This window comes from Schistocerca nitens, chromosome 12 (assembly GCF_023898315.1).
Source record: "Schistocerca nitens isolate TAMUIC-IGC-003100 chromosome 12, iqSchNite1.1, whole genome shotgun sequence".
Classification (NCBI taxonomy): domain Eukaryota; kingdom Metazoa; phylum Arthropoda; class Insecta; order Orthoptera; family Acrididae; genus Schistocerca; species Schistocerca nitens.
The window spans coordinates 36,798,630-36,814,811 of record NC_064625.1 but is presented as its reverse complement, the minus strand read 5'-3'; the positions used below and the strand labels follow the sequence as shown (position 1 = coordinate 36,814,811).

At 41.7% G+C, this 16,182-nt stretch overlaps 1 protein-coding gene across 1 annotated transcript in view; it reads right to left on the bottom strand.

Moving 5' to 3' along the window:
• The window catches only part of LOC126214887 (synaptic vesicle glycoprotein 2A-like), a 177,042-nt gene extending 161,060 nt beyond the window's left edge, over positions 1-15,982 (bottom strand). The window contains exon 1 of the mRNA XM_049941532.1: positions 15,973-15,982. Coding sequence (XP_049797489.1) covers positions 15,973-15,982 — 10 coding nt within the window. The remainder of the gene's footprint in view (positions 1-15,972) is intronic.
• Between the last annotated feature and the right edge of the window lie 200 nt (positions 15,983-16,182).

The window sequence follows — 16,182 nt, the reverse complement described above, 5'->3', positions numbered from 1 at the left end:
AGCGTTGCGCAGTTGGAGTTGAGCCGCAAGCAGTGGTGGATGTAGGGAGAGAGATGGCAGAATTTTGAGAGCGGACGATCTGGACGTGTGTCCATCAGAAAGAGTAAATTTGTAATATTGGATATCATGAAGGTAAATACATTGTTTGTTTTCTATCAAAATCTTTCATCTGCTAACTATACCTATCAGTAGTTAGTGCCTTCAGTAGTTTGAATCTTTTATTTAGCTGGCAGTATTGGCGCTCGCTGTATTGCAGTAGTTCGAGTAACGAAGATTTTTGTGAGGTAAGTGATTCATGAAAGGTATAGGTTATTGTTAGTCAGGGCCATTCTTTTGTAGGGATTATTGAAAGTCAGATTGCGTTGCGCTAAAAATATTGTGTGTCAGTTTAGTGTTGATCAGAATAATTAAAGAGAGAAATGTCTGAGTACGTTCAGTTCTGCTCAGCTGTTTGAAAATCAAATAACGTAAGAGGTTTATCAGCACAGTAATTCATTAATTTTTCTAAGGGGACGTTACACCAATAGCTCGCTGACAAGCAGCGAGCCGCGCCAGGAGCGCCCCCTGCATGAAGTGAATATAAGCGCCGCTACTGACAGCCTCGGCTGCTCAGATCGGCCCAGTGTACTGACTTTAGAAGAAAGTATTTGCGGAGCGTGCTACAAGAACAACTAGATGTGATCCTTATCAGTTACTTGTCTGGTCTTTGACTATAAAACTAAACTCCTCCCGAACAGGACATGAAGGCCCAACGGTTCCGGCCGGCCGCCGTGTCATCCTCAACCCAAAGGCGTCACTAGATGCCGACATGGAGGGGCATGTGGTCAGCACACCACTCTCCCGGCCGTATGCCACTTTACGAGACCGGGGCCACTAATGCCGGCCGATGTGGCAGAGCGGTTCTAGGCGCTTCAGTCCCTAACCGCGCTGCTGCTATGGTCGCAGGTTCGAATCCTACCTCGGGCATGGATGTGTGTGATCTTCTTAGGTTAGATAGGTTTAAGTAGTTCTAAGTCTAGGGGGCTGATGACCTCAGGTGTTAAGTCCCATAGTGCTTAGGACCATTTTTGGAGCGACTACTTCTCAGTCAAGTAGCTTCTCAGTTTGCCTCACAAGGGCTGAGTGCAGCCCACTTGCCAACAGTGCTCGGCAGCCTGGATGGTCACCCATCCAAGCGCTAGCCCAGACCAACAGCTCTTAACTTCGGTGATCTGACGGAAACCCGTGTTACCACTGCGGTAAGGCCGTAGGCGGCCTTAGACTATAGCGAAGATTATTACGATTATTACTGTTTGCATGTCACTTTCGACACCGATGTAAACCCAAAGGTAAGTACTGCCCGTACTGAACCGTTCAAATGGCTCTAAGCTAGAGACTTAACATCTGAGGTCATCAGTCCACCTTATTTTTTTGGTCATCAGTCTACTGACTGGTTTGATGCGGCCCGCCACGAATTCCTTTCCTGTGCTAACCTCTTCATCTCAGAGTAACACTTGCAACCTACGTCCTCAATTATTTGCTTGACGTATTCCAATCTCTGTCTTCCTCTACAGTTTTTGCCCTCTACAGCTCCCTCTAGTACCATGGAAGTCATTCCCTCGTGTCTTAGCAGATGTCCTATCATCCTGTCCCTTCTCCTTATCAGTGTTTCCCACATATTCCTTTCCTCTCCGATTCTGCGTAGAACCTCCTCATTCCTTACCTTATCAGTCCACCTAATTTTCAACATTCGTCTAATGCACCACATCTCAAATGCTTCGATTCTCTTCTGTTCCGGTTTTCCCACAGTCCATGTTTCACTACTCCAGACGTACATCCTCAGAAATTTCTTCCTCAAATTAAGGCCGGTATTTGATATTAGTAGACTTCTCTTGGCCAGAAATGCCTTTTTTGCCATAGCGAGTCTGCTTTTGATGTCCTCCTTGCTCCGTCCGTCATTGGTTATTTTACTGCCTAGGTAGCAGAATTCCTTAACTTCATTGACTTCGTGACCATCAATCCTGATGTTAAGTTTCTCGCTGTTCTCATTTCTACTACTTCTCATTACCTTCGTCTTTCTCCGATTTACTCTCAAACCATACTGTGTACTCATTAGACTGTTCATTTCGTTCAGCAGATCATTTAATTCTTCTTCACTTTCACTCAGGATAGCAATGTCATCAGCGAATCGTATCATTGATATCCTTTCACCTTGTATTTTAATTCCACTCCTGAACCTTTCTTTTATTTCCATCATTGCTTCCTCGATGTACAGATTGAAGAGTAGGGGCGAAAGGCTAAAGCCTTGTCTTACACCCTTCTTAATACGAGCACTTCGTTCTTGATCGTCCACTCTTATTATTCCCTCTTGGTTGTTGTACATATTGTATATGACCCGTCTCTCCTTATAGCTTACCCCTACTTTTTTCAGAATCTCGAACGGCTTGCACCATTTTATATTGTCGAACGCTTTTTCCAGGTCGACAAATCCTATGAAAGTGTCTTGATTTCTCTTTAGCCTTGCTTCCATTATTAGCCGTAACGTCAGAATTGTCTCTCTCGTCCCTTTACTTTTCCTAAAGCCAAACTGATCGTCACCTAGCGCATTCTCAATTTTCTTTTCCATTCTTCTGTATATTATTCTTGTAAGCAGCTTCGATGCATGAGCTCTTAAGCTGATTGTGCGATAATTCTCGCACTTGTCAGCTCTTGCCGTCTTCGGAATTGTGTGGATGATGCTTTTCCGAAAGTCAGATGGTATATCGCCAGACTCATATATTCTACACACCAACGTAAATAGTCGTTTTGTTGCCACTTCCCCCAATGATTTTAGAAATTCTGATGGAATGTTATCTATCCCTTCTGCCTTATTTGACCGTAAGTCCTCCAAAGCTCTTTTAAATTCCGATTCTAATACTGGATCCCCTATCTCTTCTAAATCGACTCCTGTTTCTTCTTCTATGACATCAGACAAATCTTCACCCTCATAGAGGCTTTCAATGTATTGTTTCCACCTATCTGCTCTCTCCTCTGCATTTAACAGTGGAATTCCCGTTGCACTCTTAATGTTACCACCGTTGCTTTTAATGTCACCAAAGGTTGTTTTAACTTTCCTTTATGCTGAGTCTGTCCTTCCGACATTCATATCTTTTTCGATGTCTTCACATTTTTCCTGCAGCCATGTCGTCTTAGCTTCCCTGCACTTCCTGTTTATTTCATTCCTCAGCGACTTGTATTTCTGTATTCCTGATTTACCCGGAACATGTTTGTACTTCCTCCTTTCATCAATCAACTGAAGTATTTCTTCTGTTACGCATGGTTTCTTCGCAGCTACCTTCTTTGTACCTATGTTTTCCTTCCCAACTTCGGTGATGGCCCTTTTTAGAGATGTCCATTCCTCTTCAACTGTACTGCCTACTGCGCTATTCCTTATTGCTGTATCTGTAGCGTTAGAGAACTTCAAACGTATCTCGTCATTCCTTAGTACTTCCGTACCCCACTTCTTTGCGTATTGATTCTTCCTGACTAATGTCTTTAACTTCAGCCTACTCTTCATCACTACTATATTATGATCTGAGTCTATATCTGCTCCTGGGTACGCCTTACAATCCAGTATCTGATTTCGGAATCTCTGTCTGACCATGATGTAATCTAATTGAAATCTTCCCGTATCACCCGGCCTTTTCCAAGTATACCTCCTCCTCTTGTGATTCTTGAACGGGGTATTCGCTATTACTAGCTGAAACTTGTTACAGAACTCAATTAGTCTTTCTCCTCTTTCATTCCTTGTCCCAAGCCCATATTCTCCTGTAACCTTTTCTTCTACTCCTTCCCCTGCAACTGCATTCCAGTCGCCCATGACTATTAGATTTTCGTCTCCCTTTACATACTGCATTACCCTTTCAATATCCTCATACACTTTCTCTATCTGTTCATCTTCAGCTTGCGACGTCGGCATGTATACCTGAACCATCGTTGTCGGTGTTGGTCTGCTGTCGATTCTGATTAGAGCAACCCGGTCACTGAACTGTTCACAGTAACACACCCTCTGCCCTACCTTCCTATTCATAACGAATCCTACATCTGTTATACCATTTTCTGCTGCTGTTGATATTACCCGATACTCATCTGACCAGTAATCGTTCTCTTCCTTCCACTTCACTTCACTGACCCCTACTATATCTAGATTGAGCCTTTGCATTTCCCTTTTCAGATTTTCTAGTTTCCCTACCACGTTCAAGCTTCTGACATTCCACGCCCCGACTCGTAGAACGTTATCCTTTCGTTGGTTATTCAATCTTTTTCTCATGGTAACCTCCCCGTTGGCAGTCCCCTCCCGGAGATCCGAATGGGGGACTATTCCGGAATCTTTTGCCAATGGAGAGATCATCATGACACTTCTTCGATTACAGGCCACATGTCCTGTGGATACACGTTACGTGTCTTTAATGCAGTGGTTTCTATTGCCTTCTGCATCCTCATGTCGTTGATCATTGCTGATTCTTCCGCCTTTAGGGGCAATTTCCCACCCCTAGGACAAGAGAGTGCTTTATAGAAATAAAACTACTAATGTTTCTGACCGATGACCGTAGCAGTCTGGTCCCTAATGTTATTTGCTTGATTTGTTGTATAGCATTCCTAGACCGCTGCATCCCTTAGGCACTTTAATAAGCGACGAGTGGTAGCACTTGCAATGTGCCTCGATTCCTTCCTCATTCATTCTAACCCCCCCCCCCCCCAAAACCACCCACCCAACCCCCCCCCCCCCACACACACACACACATACACACACTAAATACCATCCATCTTTCACCATTTTCACCATTTTAAAAATAAAATTGTTCCGAGAAAAGTATTTCATTCTATAGTTTAGCTATGTGCTAAAGTTGGTGATAGTGTGTTTAATATGGGAGAGGGTGTCGAGAGCAACTCACGGCGGGGGTGGGGGGGGGGGGTACTAGCTAAGGTCTAATAGCAATCAGGTTGGGAACCACAGCTCTAACTGTACAAGAAGCTACGAAAAAAATACAGCAAATTAGTTTGCCTGTCCTCAAACCCAAACAGGAAGTCCAGACCCGCTGGAACTCTACTTTTGAAATATTCCAGCGAACAGTTCAGGCAAGGGATGCGCTTCTACGCTCTGACCTAACTATAAAAGAAAGCGACTGAGAGATAACTGAAGGAGTTTTGCCCTTCTTAAGTCTAGTCTACAAAATTAGAGTAGAAATGTGACTTTGCAAAATTTATTTTGTTTTGTAGATTGATTAGCAGTTTTCTTCAAAAACATACTTCTAACAATAAAAAAATAGTGTGTGTACAGTCAGTACTGAAGAAAGATATAGAGAATGATATACTCTATATGTAGACCGCCGATTTACATAGACAGGATTCAGAAACCAAAGACTTTCTGGAGTTGCAACAAAACGCCTCAGAAATAAAATCTGTAGGGTGCAATTACTTCAGAGGGAGAGTCGAGAAATTTCAATGACTGATCCTATTCTTAGCGCTCATCCGCGACTAGTTCCAGTAGCAACAGTAATGAAAATACAAAGGATTCTATATGAGACGAGTATGACCAAGACACTAGAAAACATATTAGATAACCCACTTGCTGCTGGTATTCGCGAACTCGATAAATAGCTCAACGAAGAGTGTTTAGGTCGAAGAAAAGATCCACTTGAATGTTGGCTGGAGCTACTAGCTACATTAGTCTCCTGTGAACGCATTTTTCTTTTAGCGACGGGAAGAATCCTTAATGAACGTAGAACATTGTTATCAGCGAATAAAGTTCCCAAATTAATATCTTAACATAATAATATGTTAATGACTATGATACTTAAATTGATAATTAGAAGACTGATCAATATTTAAAGAGTAATAATGCAAAGCACTAAAAAAATGCTTTAGAATACGATCTCAATCAGTGGTCATGGTTATTTTATTTCTATGTTTAATTGTTAAGTAACAAATTAGAAGTGTCAGTGCTTCTTTTGTTAGTAATGTAGTATTATTGTTTGTGACACATAGTACTTAACCTGTACCTTAAAGTAGAAGTAATTTTTGTTGATTATTTCCAAAACTTTATAAAATTTAAATAGTTGGTTATTTATAAAAGGATATTTTTATTCGCCAAAATAACAGCATTTAGCATATTTTGTAAGTAATATTTCTTCAATGGACTAATAAATAAATGAATGAGTGAATGAATAAAAAATCCATTTAAAAATTAAAATACTATGAGTCCACTGTGTGTAAAGTAGCTGAATATCCAATTATACACATTTGTATAAATAACTGGCTTACCTTCCCATTTGATGTCTAATTACCCAAAATATGCGTAACAAAACAGGCATTGCCAAAAGTAATCAATATAAACAAACTACCAAAACAAACAAAACAGCGGCTAGCGATCTGTCTTTCTGGGTTTCGTGACGGAGGTAAACTTGAAAGAGCGACCTAGTTCGCGACGGATCTACGAACTTAACTGAGCGTTCCCATTCATGAACTATTATGCGCAAGATTACACTGCTGACACATATCCCATGTGACGCATGCCCGTGTTCGGTAGTGGTCATTTATTTACGAATCTACTTGTACGAAATGACGCAGTGACAACAGCGGACGTTTACAGTCTCGGGCCGAGGGGAAGGTTTCTTCTCGCAGGCAGAGAATAGGAACACGAGTGGTAGAACTTAACATACCTCGCTCAGTTAATTCTCATATTTCTTTGACAAAGAAATATGATCAAATATTCGTCAATTTCTTTGACAAAGTTCTTTGACGTGGGTATTACACTGTCGTCATAATTTTCGTCAAATTTCAAGACAGCGGACAACTTGTTATTATGCGCTAGTATTACATTTGCACTGTGTATTTGGAAGAAAAGCAGCGGAAAAAAGGAAACATACTTGGATGAAGCCCTAGGGATTACGTCGAGATAATAAAAGCATTCAGCGAGATTTGTCACGAGAGCTTCAAGTGGAGGACGTCAAGTCCTAATATATAAATTACTTACGAGAAAAGCTGTATGTGCAGAAGACAACCTAACCGTGCCACCGTGATTTCTTGATATATGAGAGAGCTAGTCTAGTTTACAACACAGCACTGGAATATCACATAGCACATTAACCAAAATAATTTCAGAAATTTATAAAGCACTAAGGGGGAATATGTGAAGGAAAATAAATGCTTAGTACACTATATGGGTAATAAGAACTATTTTTAATTCTGAATAATTTACTTAATGGAATTTGCGTCCTAACAACTACAAAATTAATACAATTAACGAAACAGATGAAGCTCCTTTTAACTTTTGGCGTCCAGAGTTCAAAAATAGGCATAGTAGGATGGAAATTTAATAAAGAATTTTTTTATTTTAGAGTGTGACCACATCCTCTATTCCGGCTTGCTGAAAAACTGCCTGGATGTTTCCAGATGTAGAGGCGAATGTCTGTAGCTGTGATTGTGGACATGAAGCTGTATGCACATATTTCACCTGCCCATTAACACACAATTAACAGCATGCACCTTGCCCCTTGCTTACCCCCTTCCCCCTCCCACCATCACCACCGTAGTTGAAGCAAGTTTATTAAAAAAAAGAAGATTCGAAGGAATAAATCAACTTTGAAGCCATTTTTATAAACACACTACAGAGACGCCACATAGCTGTAGCGACGCCAGCGCTCAAAGCGGTTACATTTCGCATTGCAGTGAACAGAAGACGAACGACTTTTATGATCAAATCTACGGCGAGGCTTTACATTTGATCATATTTATTTGACGACAGGCAAGATTTGGGGTTGAGGTTGGGTTGTTTGGGGGGAGGAGACCAGACAGCGAGGTCATCGGATTAGGGAAGGACGGGGAAGGAAGTCGGCCGTGCCCTTACAAAGGAACCATCCCGGAATTTCCCTCGAGCGATTTAGGGAAATCACGGAAAACTTAGATCAGGATGGCCGGACGCTGGATTGAACCGTCGTCCTCCCGCATGCTTGTCTAGTGTGCTACCCATTGAGCCATCTCGCACGGTAGGCGAGATTTGACAAAGTTCCCTATTACACCATCAAATTTCTTTGACGAAAATATTTGACACATCAACTTTGACAAATTTTTGCGCCCTCTGTGTCTGCGTCCTAGGCGGTTGGCTATCTCGCGATGACCAAGGGATAGTGGTTATAGCAGAGACAACCAGATTTAGGTTATACCGGGTTTCTCCCGCCAGTTTAACCTGACTGTTAAAACCACTTAACCGGTTTCTGAAATAGCCACTTTCGGTTTTTTATTCCTATTATTTCCTGTAATAAACGTAGAAATAGAACAAAGATCGAAAAATTTCGACTCTCTCATTTCCAAGATACATAGAAAAAAAATATTAAACAGGCTAATAAAACAAAACTTAGTTCATACAGCGTTTGCTGCTGTTCTCGAAAAGTAAAAAGTGGTTGAATACTACAAAAAAAATCACCAGCACTCTCTTACCGATTCTAATCTTTTTAAACTCTACTCAGTAGTCATCTTGCAATCGGGAATCATACCGCCGTTTAGGCATTACTAATAATCAGTGGTAGACAGTGGAAACTGAGCTTGAACAACTTGTTAATTTGTCTGTTACCCAGGGCTACAGGAGTTTTTATTGCATCCCATGAATGAATTGTTGTTAAATTATTAATTTATTATTGTTACTATAATTTCCTTCCTCCTTTACTTTTTCATAAAACTCTCAGATATATCCATAATCATTAGCAAATGAAGCATTATATTTCATTGCTACGTCATTTGTAAAAATATTTCCAAACTAAGTTTGGTGCCATTCTGCATTACAACGCATGTCCGGCGACGACAACGAGAAACTACCGTATAGAGTCCAAGGGTCGGCAAGTAATTTTAGGTGGGGTCCGGATACGTACGGAAATTTTTATCGAGATCCAAAAAACAAACTCATATTCCTTACTAATTTTTATTTTAATTGTAGTTCAAAGATAATGTAAAATACAACAGATAGACAAAATGGTATAAGAATTGAATGGTAGAAACTACATTTACAATCTTCTACCATTTTCTTAAAGTTAGATTCGCACAGCGAGAAGCTTATGCATAGAGTGTGTTCAAGGTGGGTGGCTGCAAATCTTGAGCGATACAGGTTCTTCAAAAAATTCGTTTTTGAAACTCATGTTTCATAAACATATGTGGAGCCAAAGATTGTAGCCAGGTAAATGGCTATATTTTTTCAGTTTCCATAGTTCTCTGGGACATGTTGTGGTGTCACTGCCAGACACCACACTTGCTAGGTGGTAGCTTAAATCGGCCGCGGTCCATTAGTACATGTCGGACCCGCGTGTCGCCACTGTGTGATCGCAGACCGAGCGCCACCACACGGCAGGTCTCGAGAGAGGTACGAGAACTCGCCCCAGTTGTACGACGACGTTGCTAGCGCCTATACGGACGAAGCCTTTGCTCTCATTTGCCGAGAGACAGAATAGCCTTCAGCTAAGTTAATGGCTACGACTTAGCAAGGCGCCATTAGCCTTACATAGTTTGATAGTTATCGTATGAAATGTCTCATCAAGAATGCTGTATTCACAACAAGGCTAAATAAAAGTTAAGTATTAGATGAGCTGCATACTTTTCTTATTAGAATTCACTACTTATCCTGTTCCAGAATTCACGCCCGTCTGCGTTAGATAGCGTGCATTTCGGCCTCCTCTATCTACAAGGTATTGGCACATTCACCAACACATCACATGTTAACTTCAAAATTCCTCGGCAAATGAAGTTTCATACGTTTTCAAGGAAATGTCTTCCTGCAAGTCCATTTGGAGTAAAGGCTTTGAAAGCCAGAACAACTTCGCAACCTCATCAGTCCATTCTACCGCAGGAAAAACTTCAAAAGGCGATGTTAAGAATCGCGACAACTTCTCTATCGCTTTCTATATCTGCGAAGTCTTGGAATCTTGCTGCATATTCGTTCCTAAGATCGGATATAAAATTTGAAAATACTGCAATGTCTATTTCAGGATTATTTTTATGTTCAAGAATTGTTGGCTAGTGGATAAATTCTCGACTTGCAATGTCTTTTCAAAGTTACCCAGCTTTCGACGGAAAGAAGACACACTATATCAAATCACATATTAATTTCCTACTTCCTTGTCGCTTAGTACTGAGCGCGTTTAAATACTTCGGAATGTTTTCCAAGGCTGTCGCAGCTACGATATTGCGCTCGTTTGCTAGGAATTCCAAATGCTTCGTTGCTTCGTGTGTAGCCATGTTGTCAAAGAAGGAGGTTACTACTGCTTTTATTTGCCAAAAATTTGACGTTTACTCAGCTGTGCTGCAGTAAGACAGAATGCGCCAAATCACACTCAGATATAAACTCTTTGACCCGTTTGTGCTGGAGGACAGAACTAGACCTCATAAAATTAATCAACTAGATCACATGTCCATCATATCTTTCAGACTGACACTAAGTTTTACACAAAGGGCTGCCTGGCGAATTATGGATTGACAAGATAGTAGCCAAGCATTATTATCCTCGATTCTCATTACTAGTCCCTTTTCTCTGCCGATCATCACTGGGGAATATGCTGACAATTATCAATTTTTCGTCGGTTACAGTCTCTGTAATTTTTATGTGGTTTAAATATTATCTTCTGATGAAATATTTTATATGGCGAGAGCGTTTTACTCGTAAATTTCTTCACCTGTTACTACAAGTAACTGTTTGGACTGTCTAATGCAGCCACTCATAGCAGGTGCCGAAACCAGGTTAAAGTAAAATCTTGTTGCAACCAGTTGGCTGTATTATATAAACCATGCTTTAAAATGGTTTCTGCTCGTCAGGTATGAATTGCAGAATTTTCTTTACATCGTCTAGTTTCTTCTTTCTTATTGGAACAGATCCACTATATGCTTGTTTATATGAACATGGCTCTTCTGTATCTCAATACCCTTCTGACAAGCACTTTTGTTGATGGATGGGACGTGTCCCCTGTTATACCCATGGAGGTATAAGGAGGGGAGATGCCATGACGTCACAAACTTGAAGCCGACAGAAACCGAGCTCCGCCATTGCAGTTTGGTCAGAAGACTCGTTTCCGATTGTGCTACTGTCTAGAGCTGCTGAAGGTTTTTTCATTTTAAAATGCCGGTTTGCGTTGTTTACGGGTGTACTAACCGTTGGAATAGTGCTACCAAGTTAAAAGGAATCACGTTCCATGCGTAAGTGGCCCCGTTCGTAAAATATTGTCGTTTATATTCGTGAGATGTGCGGCCTTGTTTACGTTTTGTGAAACTGTTTTCTTCTTATTTTATTTCAGATTTCCGATCAATGAAGCTCGTAGGGCTCTGTGGGTTCATATGCTTATTTTTCTTGACAAAGCACAAACGATGTTTGTATTTACAAATGAAATTTTGTATAAGTGTGTAAACGAGTAAGAAATATCATCCGGTATGTAAACTAGCATAGCTTTCGGGTTCTGCTTTCAGTTTACATCGACACAAATACAGTAAAAGGTGATTTGAGTTTGAAAAGAGCTTTGTACACTGTTATTTTTCATCATTCGAAGTTCGTATCCAAAAGAAACACTTAAGTTAACGAGACCAAATCAGTTGTATTGCTGGGGCAAAAACGCATTAAAAACAAAACGAAAACACCCGAAAAAGCTATTCTGACGTTGTGTTATGCATGTAAACATTGTAACACTCATGATCTGAAATTATTTCGCAGACATAACGTTAAATATGAAGAACACGCAATTCTAACAAGAGCTCTGTCACTGTTTTGACCAATCAAACATGGCGGCCCACCGGCTTCAAACAAACGTACAGCAGACGGCCATAGTGCCATCTCCCCTCCTTATACCTCCATGGTTATACCAAACGATGCATACAGATACAAATATCAGTATCTCTGGTAAATGTAATTTGAAAAAGGAAGTGGACATGACCCCTTTTCCAAATCATTGATTCAATTGCATTCTTATTCGAAATTTTCTTTCAGTTCTACCACAGAAATGCATACTTCTGATGCCATGATGCCTATTGATAAATACTGAAATTTAAAAATGTGCATTAAACTTCTGTTCGAGTCACTAGTAGCTAAAAAACAGAAGGGTGGTCGTTAATGTGGTTCAAAAATGGTTCAAATGGCTCTGAGCACTATGGGACTTAACATCTGAGGTCATCACTCCCCTAGAACTTAGAACTACTTAAACCTAACTAACCTACGGACATAACACACATCCATGCCCGAGGCAGGATTCGAACCCGTGACCGTGGCGGTCGTGCGGTTCCAGACTGAAGCGCCAGAACCGCTCGGCCACAAAGGCCGGCTAATGTGGTAGTATCCAGCATCAGTTGACTAGATAAATTTTGTGAAGGATTCGAGTTATTAAAAAAATGTGGCCAGGTTCGGAAGGATCCACGCTGTGAGGTTTCCGTAGGAAATTAATCGTGCATATAAAAAGTTCATCCACCCCGGGGATCGAGGATATCGAATGATTTTTACCTGTTATCGACATTGATACTGGCAGGATATCGGTTCCAGGGATTGCAAAACTTTTGAGAATGTTGTAATTTTGAAGTCGGATAATAAATTAAAGAAATATTTTTTTCGTTTGATATAAATCCATATTAACAATAATATGGGTTTTGCCTTTACTTTTACTGTGAAATATAGCTTCTTGCCAAATTTCATGATTCTAGGTAAACGAGAAGTACCCTATAGTTTTAATGTGTGAGTTTTTGAATGAAGTAAGTGGCCTTATGTGATTACGAAGGCTTTCCCGGCGTAATAATTGATAACATTCTACTCGGGTGTGCGGCCGGATCATAACGTCATATTTCCGCGGCCCAACTGGCCGCCATCTTCAGGTGAGAGTGCTGGTATACGATCTCGCCGGAACTGACTTCTCAGCGCAAGCGGCGGCCCCTATATAGGGCATTTGCTTCAGAACTGCTACAAATTCGCCGGGCAATAGATCGCGCCGCTCGAACTGTCAACACAACTGGCACTGCTAAGAGTATCCTACGACTTCCACATCGCTGGCAACGGGTTATACACAATGCTGGTGACTACTTTGAAGGTCAGTAAAACTTTGAAACACGTATCTAATTTGTACGAGTTGTGAAAAAGTAGATGTCACTATTAAAGTTGAGAGAGAGGGAAGACACATTATGACAAGAAATTTCAAAAAGTTCTTGACCAACTTAGTTCAAATTCTTACACAATACTCCTATAACTTTCAGTCGAGAATAGGCTACATATTGTTTTAAACAGTGTTTCTGTTGAAACTGATCGTAAGAAAGAAAATTCTGTGTAAATGTGTAGTTTCGTTTTCTTTCTCGCATTCAGTTTTAACTACGATAGCGGGATATTGAAACCATTAGATGACTTGTTCTCCGATATAACTCCTTCTTCGCGTATGTAATTTTAGAACAAAACTTGTACACACAAAAATGTACTGTTTTGTTTTCTTCCTCGCAGTCGGTTTTAACTGAAAATAGGTTAGTTATATTCATGGCTTATCGGCTTATGATTAGAATACTACCCCAGAACCTAAATCGTCTGAAGCATAGCAATTCAACCCAATCGCAGATCAAAACCGTTCGAAATATTGACATTGAAGCTACTATCTTGACAGATCCAGCAGCTACAGAGGTCCCTATTACCGCGAATACCAATGATTGCAATAGATTTGCCTACTTAAGTGGCTTCAATTTCTTATCAAGGTTTTGTTGGCAGTAACAATAAAGAACCCTCACAGTCAGCGAGAAAGGGGAAGGGGAGAGAGAGAGACAGAGAGATGGGAGAGGGAATGGACTTAGAGAGGAGGAAGGAGAAGATGGAGAGAGAGGGGGAGGAGCGGGAGGTGGAGAGAGATAGCGTGAGGATGAGGAGGACATGGAGAAAGGAGGAGGAGGAGGAGGAGGAGAAGGAGGAGATGAACAGAGAGAGGTGGTGGACAGAGATAGGGTGGAGAAGGAGATTACGACATATAGAATGGCGAAGCATCGCAGAGTTTGTTGGTGCAATACATAGAGAGAAAGAGTGGTCCCATCACACGTACTTGGGCACTCCTGGCTTTCTACATCTACATCTACATTTATACTCCGCAAGCCACCCAACGGTGTGTGGCGGAGGACACTTTACGTGCCACTGTCATTACATCCCTTTCCTATTCCAGTCGCGTATGGTTCGCGGGAAGAACGACTGTCTGAAAGCCTCCGTGCGCGCTCTAATCTCTCTAATTTTACATTCGTGATCTCCTCGGGAGGTATAAGTAGGGGGAAGCAATATATTCGATACCTCATCCAGAAACGCACCCTCTCGAAACCTGGCGAGCAAGCTACACCGCGATGCAGAGCGCCTCTCTTGCAGAGTCTGCCACTTTAGTTTATTAAACATCTCCGTAACGCTATCACGGTTACCAAATAACCCTGTGATGAAACGCGCCGCTCTTCTTTGGATCTTCTCTATCTCCTCCGTCAACCCGATCTGGTACGGATCCCACACTGATGAGCAATACTCAAGTATACATAGGTCGAACGAGTGTTTTGTAAGCCACCTCCTTTGTTGATGGACTACATTTTCTAAGCCCTCTCCCAATGAATCTCAACCTGGTACCCGCCTTACTAACAATTAATTTTATATGATCATTCCACTTCAAATCGTTCCGCACGCATACTCCCAGATATTTTACAGAAGTAACTGCTACCAGTGTTTGTTCCGCTATCATATAATCATACAATAAAGGATCCTTCTTTCTATGTATTCGCAATACATCACATTTGTCTATGTTAAGGGACAGTTGCCACTCCCTGCACCAAGTGCCTATCCGCTGCAGATCTTCCTGCATTTTGCTACAATTTTCTAATGCTGCAACTTCTCTGTATACTACAGCATCATCCGCGAAAAGCCGCATGGAACTTCCGACACTATCTACTAGGTCATTTATATATCTTGTGAAAAGCAATGGTCCCATAACACTCTCCTGTGGCATGTCTGTAGACGTCTCTCGATTGATAACAACATGCTGTGTTCTGTTTGCTAAAAATTCTTTAATCCAGCCACACAGCTGGACTGATATTCCGTAGGCTCTTACTTTGTTTATCAGGTGACAGTGCGGAACTGTATCGAACGCCTTCCGGAAGTCAAGGAAAATAGCATCTACCTGGGAGCCTGTATCTAATATTTTCTGGGTCTCATGAACAAATAAAGCGAGTTGGGTCTCACACGATCGCTGTTTCCGGAATCCATGTTGATTCCTACATAGTAGATTCTGGGTTTCCAAAAACGACATGATACTCGAGCAAAAAACATGTTCTAAAATTCTACAACAGATCGACGTCAGAGATATAGGTCTATAGTTTTGCGCATCTGCTCGACGACCCTTCTTGAAGACTGGGACTACCTGTGCTCTTTTCCAATCATTTGGAACCCTCCGTTCCTCTAGAGACTTGCGGTACACGGCTGTTAGAAGGGGGGCAAGTTCTTTCGCGTACTCTGTGTAGAATCGAATTGGTATCCCGTCAGGTCCAGTGGACGACTCTGTTGAGTGATTCCAGTTGCTTTTCTATTTACCCCATTTTCTATTTACCCATGTATCTGATGGACACGTGCCGTTGAGGACAACGTGCTGGGTCCTATTACTTAAGAAGCCCTCTAGCCTATTCCATATGCTCGGACTTTCGTTAACAGTTCGCAGAGGGGCACTGTGTCGAGCCTTTTTGCGGAAATCCAGGAATATGGAATCTGCCTGTTGCCCTTCATCGATGGTTCACTAGATTCAGTGCGAGGAAAGGAATAGCTGGCCAATTCTGTGCTGATTTGCGAACAGAAGCGTTTCTGTCTCGATGGATTTTGTTTAGAATATGCTCAAGAATTCTGCTGCAAACGGACGTTAAGGATACTGGTCTGCAATTTTGCGGGTGTCTACCCTTCTTGGGGAGTCACCTGGGCTTTCTTGCAGTCGCGTAAGAGCGCTGCTTCGTACTTACCCACGTCCATGCTCGCTGACGGGTTCTCAGATGGACGGCTGAGTACTGAGTGGTAATTAGTCCTGCGAGCTGTGTCTACGCGCAGTTATCTGCCAGCGACGGTTCCTGATAAGAACCGTCGTACTGCAAATCCGTCCCACCGTTCGCGGTGCAAGGCCAGAGCTATTCTTTCTACGATGTCATCCGGGCTCAGCAGCAAGCGCTGTCCCG